This window comes from Diadema antillarum, unplaced genomic scaffold, assembly GCF_040938485.1.
Source record: "Diadema antillarum isolate AM-2024a unplaced genomic scaffold, OU_Dant_1.0 seq00002944_RagTag, whole genome shotgun sequence".
NCBI classification, from domain to species: Eukaryota; Metazoa; Echinodermata; class Echinoidea; order Diadematoida; family Diadematidae; genus Diadema; species Diadema antillarum.
In genome coordinates, this window is record NW_027273537.1 from 1 (window position 1) to 8,750 (window position 8,750).

An 8,750-nucleotide genomic window follows, 5' to 3' on the forward strand; every position below is an offset into this window, starting at 1 on the left:
ATTTAACACTTTATTTAAGTATACAGGCAGCACATCTAAACCCTGCTTGATATAAAATCAGTCATCATCATCATCATCATCAAATCCCATGATGTCCTCTTGACAGGCTCGATACTGGAGCTTGCGGAGATCATGGAAGGCATGGAGAAAGCTTTTCATCCAGGAACAGGTCTCGAGGAGGATGCTGGAGGAAGATGATCGCATCCTGGTTGCCAAGGTAATCGTCCTTGAATGTGATGGATTCGTGTGTTAGCGATATCAGAATGGTGTCATCTGTGGATATTTAGTAATGAGAAGAAAAGTGACCTGACTTGTATACTATTGATACTATAAGCGCAAGTTTTCTTGCCCTTTTTTATGCCTCCGCCACGAAGTGGTGCCGGAGGCATTATGTTTTCGGGTTGTCCGTCCGTCCGTCCTTCCGTCCTTCCGTCCGTCCGTAATGAATTTTGTGGACAGCATAACTAAAAAACCTTTTGAGGTATCCTAATGAAACTTAGCATGTGTGTGTATTAGGGGGTGAAGTTGTGCCTATCAACTTTTGGATGCACATGCTCAAGGTCAAAGGTCAAAAGGTCAAGGTCAAATACGTAAAATTTCACTATTTCCACCAAATCTATGCAATGCCTGAAAATATTTTCTTGAAACTTAGTGTATACATGTATTACCCAATTAAGATTCGCTGGTGAAAGTTTGGGGTCATGAGGTCAAAGGTCAAAGGTCAAAAGGTCAAGTAAGAATATCAAAACTTCACTTTTTCCTCCATAACTTGGAAATTGTTCAAGGTATCTTCATGGAACATAGTATATTTACATGTACTGACTGGCAGTGATTACCTAGAGCATTTAGGGTTCATGGGGTCAAAGGTCAGGGGTCAAAGGTCAAGTGCAACACTTCACAATTTTACCATTTCCCTCATATTTATGCAATGCCAGCAGGATTATTTTATTTTACACTTGGTGTATACATGTATAACCTAATAGAGATTCTTTGGAAACTTTCCTCTTTTTTTTTTTGCCTCAAAGGTCAAAAGGTCAAAGATCAAGGGAAAGTACTGAACTAACTTTTTCCTCCATATCTCGGAATTGGCTCAAGTTATCTTTACTCTTTATACATATTTCTCGACATGTTCTGCCTGACAGTGATTATCCTATGAATTTTAGGGTCAAAGGCCAAATGAAAATGGTGACAATGTACTTTTCAATACAGAAATTGCACTTTTTCTCCATACCTTGAAAATTGCTCAGTGAATAAATTTATGAATGGGTCAAAGTCAAGTTAAAGTCCTTAAATCCCCAAATACATGCTCTCCTATTCATCCAATTAGACCTAGGTCAAGGAAGGTGAACATTTAACACATTTGTGACCAACTTGTCATTTTAATATTTTGCCAGTTAACAATGTAATAACACATTGTCCTCATGTAGTATAGACCTATTAGGAGAATCATGCATTATGGCGGAGGCATACCAGTCGCCATAACGACATTTCTAGTCTCAGCATGTAATGCCTTTCCTCAGTTTGCATGGATAAATAATTTATATGATATTAGAAATGCACAACTGCATCCTTTTGAGAAAAGATGACATAAGTAGTGTCTGAGATGATGGCTCAAGCTTATCATAAGATTACCCACTGTTGCCTTGCCGTCAGAATTTGTATCGAGTTATGGAAAAAAAAATCAAACAAACTTTGATATTGTCTGAATGGTCATGAGATATCTATGTGTAATTTGTGGGTCTTTGTGCAGTGGGTTTTGCATTCTAAATTCTGTTACTTGCAATACTTGTTAGATAGTTCATATTGTTAGAATTGATCGTCCATTGTGTTCATTGCAGGTATTCAAGAAGTGGCATCAGTTGTCATATGGAGAAAAGGTCTAGCGTGCATATACTGAAGCTGCCAAGTCACCCCGATTCTGCAGGACACTACCTGAAAACTTTCATATCTCCTTACATCTAGACGAGGGAATTCAAAATCTTCCTGATTCAGGAATTGTGTTGCCCATTGAGATGCAAATACATGTTGTACCTCTGTGATCGCTGTTTGGAATCTTTCTGATTTTGATGGGCAAATGTTGTTGGCAGCCCTGGTACACTGTCATGCCTTAGATGGGTAAAAGAGCTGTAATGGCTTCAGTTCTTCTTCTTTTCTCCCCAGTATATGGGGAAGACTTTTATCAAGTGCAATAATGGAGGTCCCAATTACCTCACAATGTCAACCAAGAGGCTGGTCTATGTGTTGAACCCTCTCAGTTGTTGAAATTGGAATAATTGATTTTTGGACAATGCAAAGTGACAATTTTGATGCCAACAGGTTGTTTTGTGTGTGTGTTTTTTATGTTATTTGTTTGTTTGTTTTTTTGTTGCATCTCGTTTCAGTTATGAAGGGATTTCTTTTGATAACTTTCCTTACCTGAGGAATGCTATACACTGTACGGTGTATACATTTTAACAATTCTATTGAAGTGCAATGTCTGTACCATATTCGCCCGAATTCACGAAGGTGGTACAATTGAAACCATGATTTAAACCATGGACAAAAGACCGTAGTTTTTTATGGTGCACCAAGTGTTGCATGGCCTATTTCGTCGACAAAATTACCATTTCGTTGACGTAATGCTAACATTTCGTCGACGAAATCAACGAAATGACTGATTTCATAACAAAATAGGCCATGCAACACTCGGCGCCCCATACAAAACTACAGTCTTTGTCGATAGTTAAAACCATGGTTTCAATTGTACCACCTTCGTGAATTTGGGCCATTAAGTCTATGTTTCAAGTATGCTTATTTTTCGTATACACACAGAATTAGAAATATGTGAAAAGAACAAAATATACAAATTCATTGTGAATAATTTAGAGCATGAACAAAAACTGTAGTCTTCCGTGCAGAGAAAGTGTAGCATTTGTGGTCTGGTAAGAACGTGCAGAATGTGCAAGTTCCATATTTTGTAGAAATGAGTTTGAGAGGTTGGTTTTCACCAAGTATTGTACACTGACTTCAGCCCCATTCGAGGAGCACATCCTTATGACATATTCCAGAATGGGCTCTGATCAAAGACTGTTTTATTGAAAGTGTTCAAAATTATTGTAGATGGTATTCAAGGGGTGTCACTCTTTCACGGATCTAGACTGCTTGATGTACAGCTTCTGGTACCTCTCTAGAAATAATCTGAGAACATGATCACACTGTAACTATTAAAGGTTGTTTTGGTGTTGTGCCTCACCTCACATATCTTTTCAGTACATTGTTATATCACAATGGGTTTTATATTTGTTTAAGATTTTATACGATACATGTGTATACATTTTGTATTTCAGGTGCTGTGAACTGATATATTCTGATGATCAAATATTCTGTATCCACCAAATATGAAAAAAAAAATATTCATCTTGCCAAGTACAGTTGTATTCCATGGAGGATTAAATTATTTCTTTTGGTGTTCATGTATCGTATGTATTCCATCGTTTTTCTACATATTGTAATCTGGGATGAATATTTATTAGTCTTTTCCAATTCCACTGAAGGTTTCCAAGTTGATATACTTGAATGTAGTGCTCCCAAAAGATCTCTCACATGTTTGATCAGTGAATATGTCACTGATAACTCCATGCTTTAAGAGTCAGAAATCGTAATTTAATGCCAGTCATACTTTTCATGGCCCAGTTGCAATTGAGAATGTACAAGTACCATTGCAGTACTCTACCGTAACTAACAATGAGAAAAAAAAAATCTTGCTACCTGATTGGTCCAGTACTTACAACATCCACTAAATGAGTACTATCACACAATTTGCTGTCAAGTGTTGTCAAGAGGGGTTGTGAGTAGTACGCAGTGACATCACCAACCATGTAAAATACTTCTGTGACCCTACCAGTTGATATCTGAGGTATTTTATAAAACAAATATTGAATGGTCTCTATTCATAATGGAACAAGACATTGCATGTGGTGTCAGATAACATGTTCTACCTTGTATGCCAGTCTGTACCATTCAGTCCTCAGCATTTCCACTTATTGCTGTGATGGTTACATTACCATACTGATTGTTAGTTACTGTTTTGGTGAAGTTCTCTTTCAACATGGATGAAATCATCATTAGTGCCAAAACTCTGTGGTGAAAATGGGAGCTAGAATCTTGAGGTGGTGTATTTCATTCACGTGAGTGAACGCACAAAGAGAACATTAACTTTGAATGTGTTTTAATGGTCCCTGTATTATTTTGAGCACAGCAAATACAAGTAGGAATGTAATGTATGCAGTCTCATATGTTGTATGAGAACAGCTTAGGTAGGGTGTGGCAAAATTTCTTGCAAAACCCATGAAATCTCTTGAATTGTAGTCTAGATATACCTCTTGCAGTATGTTATGACATAAATTATATAAAGAACAGAAATGTGATTCTTCCACAAAACTTCCAACTACTACACAGCATAACATGATACAAAAATTTTGCTATTTCTTTATGGTTGTACATTAGTTTTATCTCCTGGACAGATTTTATATGTATAAACTTTCTGAATCAAGAGCAACAGATCAAACTAAATTTTAGCAGAAGTGGGCAATAGTTAAAAAATGTGTACAATTCATTGCTCACAAATCACTAAATTAAAAAGAATTTTGGTCCTATCACTGTAACGACAGTCAAGGAATTCCACCAAAGCTTCCAAGACCAAAGGAGCAAAAATGCTTCTTTTTCTTTTTCCTGTAATCATTTTCAGAGGACTCAATGTGTATGATGGACAAAAATTATTTAGGTGGAATTGTTGAAATAGATTGTCACTGTTATGATGGATGTGAAAAACATGTACACATGTGGCACATATGCTATAGAGCAGGGACATGAGGGTGACTATTTTTACTCAGAAATATGACATGTGTTTTTTTTTTCCAGAAAGCACAGATCAATTTAATAATTACTTGTCAAGTTAAGTTTTTATGTGATGATTATCACTTTAAGATGATAAAATATTAATGTACAGCGCGTGTAAAATGTATGCCACACTGAAATTGAATGTATGATGTTTCCACCACAAGAACTTTTGGTGCAATTACACTGTTTGTCAAATGATTTTATACACCTCACACCAGTATTAATGATGTTTCACCTAAAGAAATAAATACACTGTGTCATTCATATTTTTTTTCAATGAAAAATTTGTCTGCTTGCATTTCTATTTCTTAATGGCTGTGATGAGCAAAGAGTGCTTCTCTTAAAGAGGAAATCCACCCCAAAAATAGATAAACTCCAAAAGAAAAACAAAACAAAACAAAACCCCTAACAGAACTTTCCGAAGATGACAAAAATCTGACAAGAAATTAAGAAGATATGACATTTTGAAATTTCACATTTTTTTTGGAAAGCATTTCTTGACCAGTCCATGAGTATTCAAATGAGCGAGTTGATGCCATGCCCTCCCAATTTTTCATGTATGTTTTATGGTATGTATATGACATTTGGTCAAATTATTTTTAGCTGATACAGGGAAAAGCATATTCCCATCCCAAAATGTATCAGAGGTAACATTTTGTTCTCTTTATTTTGGGTGGTTTTAAGGCAAGTTTTATATTTATACAGCTGAAATATGTGATTTTTGTCAATTTTATAGAAATGAAACAGAGATTGTGAGAGCATGACATCATCCACTTGCTAATTTGAATATTCATAACATCTATGAAAGAAGTATTATCCAAAAAATTTTCAGATTTTAGAATGTCATAACTTCCTTGTTTCTTATCCAATTGTGATAATTTTGCACTCTTCTGCAGGGATTTTTTTTTTCTCTTTCTTATGAAATAAATTTATAAAACTTTGGAGTGGATTTCTCCTTAGGTAAGTAACCTGCTTTCTTAGAGCAATCATCAACAATGGTGTGTATGAATTTTCTCAACACATTATCTACATGGTAAAGTACATGTAGCATGCTTCCATATTGGGGATGTGTAAATTTAATGTTTAGACATTATGGCAAACTTTGTCACTTTCATTGGGCAAAATTGTCATGTCACTGCATGTAAATGACAAGCCCCTTATATGCATCTGTTTTTGTTCTTGTCTCTCATCTGTCTTGCTATATGAAGATACAATGCATCAAATCTATGCCGAATTTGTCGCCACTCTTCAGGGACAAAGCTTTCTACACGTATCCTTTGATGACGAGGATAATGGCACACAATGTACAATACTATAGTAGCAATATTATTTCTTCTTATGGTAACAATATTATCATTAGGACTAGTACAGTACACATCACTTCTCACTAGCACTTGCACAATGTTGCAATTTGTCCCCCCCCCCCCAAAAAAAATGTATATATATATACTATGTATCTATCTATGTATCTATCTATCTATAATAATAATAATATATATATATATATATATATATATATATATATATATATATATATATATTCTAGTTTTTATCAAACTTCTCTTTAAATACCAATACTACACCTGGGTTCTAAAAATATCCTGAAAACACACACACCACATCTTCTCGATATCTGAATGAGTAAAACACCACACATTCCACTCATTTTCTGTACTAAACTGCGCAAGACGGGCAAATTTAATGTGACTACTGCAGTGTTGATTACTTCTCATTTCAAATCTAAACGACATCTTGATTGTCATGCATACGCAATGTAACCATCGCAGCCCATAATTTAACATGAATGTGAACAAGAAAAGTACTCCCTTACAACTTGCATGATATGCGGCAGCATGAAAAATCACATCCACTGTTTATCAGTCTACATTGTACCACACTCTGTACACAATGTTGTAAATTAGATAAAAGTTTATTTTGTCACAATCAGTTGCAATTTACCTGTTTGATAAGATTTTCACCTACTGGGTTTCTTCTGAAGAAGCCTACAGCTCCAGTAGGCAAAAGTCTAATCAAACGGGTAAATTGCAACTGATTGTGACAAAATGAACTTTTATCCAGTTGGCATTCCAATCAGATGAATATTTTCAGCAACATGTTGTGAATTAGTCTAAAGAGAGAATGCATGCCAAGGAGATTTACATTGCATGAATAGAACAATAAGAAAAGGTCATAGATCAATCACAGTTTCACTGAAATCAGATAAAGTCAAAGAGCAATCTATCTCTTCCAGTTTTCTATTAAACCATGAACAGTGTACTCCCGTTATAACGAAGTCCTCAGGGCTGGCGGTTCTCTTTCATTATAACTGAACAACATAATACAATGTACATACAGCTATTTTATTGATAATTTTGAGACCTGAATTTTGATTTCATAATGGAAATTTCGTATTAACTGTGTTCGTTATAATGGGAATGCACTGTAACTGATTTTGTTTAAACTTCTGCCGATCTATTACTTTGATTGCATTTATTTCATTCTGGAACTTTTTTTTTTTTTCTCCTTGAGGTGGATTCTCCCTCCACAATTTTGAATTGTTCAATGCACACTACTGTCTAAAAAAACATTTCTGTCATGTGAAGTACAAACTTATGTTCGTCTTCGCCGTGCTCATTATCGCTACGAATGTGCTCAACATCGTTGTCATCCCTCGTCTACCGGACATCAATGACGCAAGTAAGGTCTTTTACAATTTCCTTTCGTTTGCCGACCTCATTCTCGGCTTCGTTCTTCTCCCGGCGCTCCCCTCAACCATAGTCGGGGACTGGCCCTTCGGCGAAGTATTCTGTAAGATCTGCGGGTTCTGTATGACGCTGGTAGGTGGTATCTCTTCGGCAAGTCTACTACTCCTGAACTTAGATCGCTACTTTAGCATCTCCTCACCGTATCGCTACGTGGCCTTCATGAGTCGTCAAAAGGCGTTCATGATCGCCTTCAGCCTCTGCTTTGCGGAAGCTCTTCTTCTGCTTGCATTTCTTTTCGTAAATCCTTACGGCGTGGACATAATCGAATACTCGCCACTCGGGGCTTGTATCATGTCCTTCAGCGAGCCTATGTTCATTCCATATTCCTTCGTCATTTTCTCTCTCTGCATCTGGCTGTTCGTTCCCATCTTGTCCGTCATGTACTCAAGGATTGTCTGCATAAGTAGACGTCACGTCCGCCGGATCCAGGTCCAAGAACTGACTACAGTTGATAGGAGTAAGTCAGTGAAGCGTACCACAAAAGACGATAGTGAAGATCAGCCGAATACTGGGATCGACAGTAAGCAGAACAAGAAATCGACCGGCCACCGCGCCTTGAAGATGACGATCATGGTGACGGGTACCTACGTTATGGCCTGGATGCCGTTCACTATTTGCCAGTTGTATGTCGCAATGGTGTGGCCAAAAGAAGTCTCGATGATCATTCGAGCCGTTGTGTGCTGGCCGCTCCTGTTGAATCCACTTTGTAATATCGTTATCTATTCAGTGACGAAACGCTCATATCGCATCTGTGCCAGGAACATTTTGAGGAGCTGCTTAAGGTGTTCGCTGGCTGATATGAGGAACGCGTCTCCTCACGAAGTCCTCTCTTGATAAGAAATCGCCCATCCTCCATACAAGGGATCTATGCATAGATCATGGACTATGGACATGGTTTATTACGCAATGTTCCTATACGTATATATAGAAATATTTTCAAGCTGGATTTTGATCAAGTATTAGTGGTCAATTAAGTTTTTAAGTAAACACTATTTCGTTACCGAATGTTCGGACACGCCTTAATTCCAAAATATTCATCTTACTCTCAAATTTACAATACAAATATTAGGTCATTAAAAGTTCCCTTATTTTTTATTATTATTTTTC

General features: G+C 36.7%; 1 protein-coding gene across 1 annotated transcript; it reads left to right on the forward strand.

Moving 5' to 3' along the window:
* Nucleotides 1–106: 106 nt before the first annotated feature.
* Nucleotides 107–8,477, forward strand: LOC139715158 (beta-2 adrenergic receptor-like; the record flags this gene model as incomplete). Its single annotated transcript, XM_071626762.1, has 2 exons — nucleotides 107–217; nucleotides 7,482–8,477. Coding segments are annotated over 2 exons (1,107 nt in total), but the record flags the coding sequence as incomplete, so codon positions are not given.
* Nucleotides 8,478–8,750: the final 273 nt, after the last annotated feature.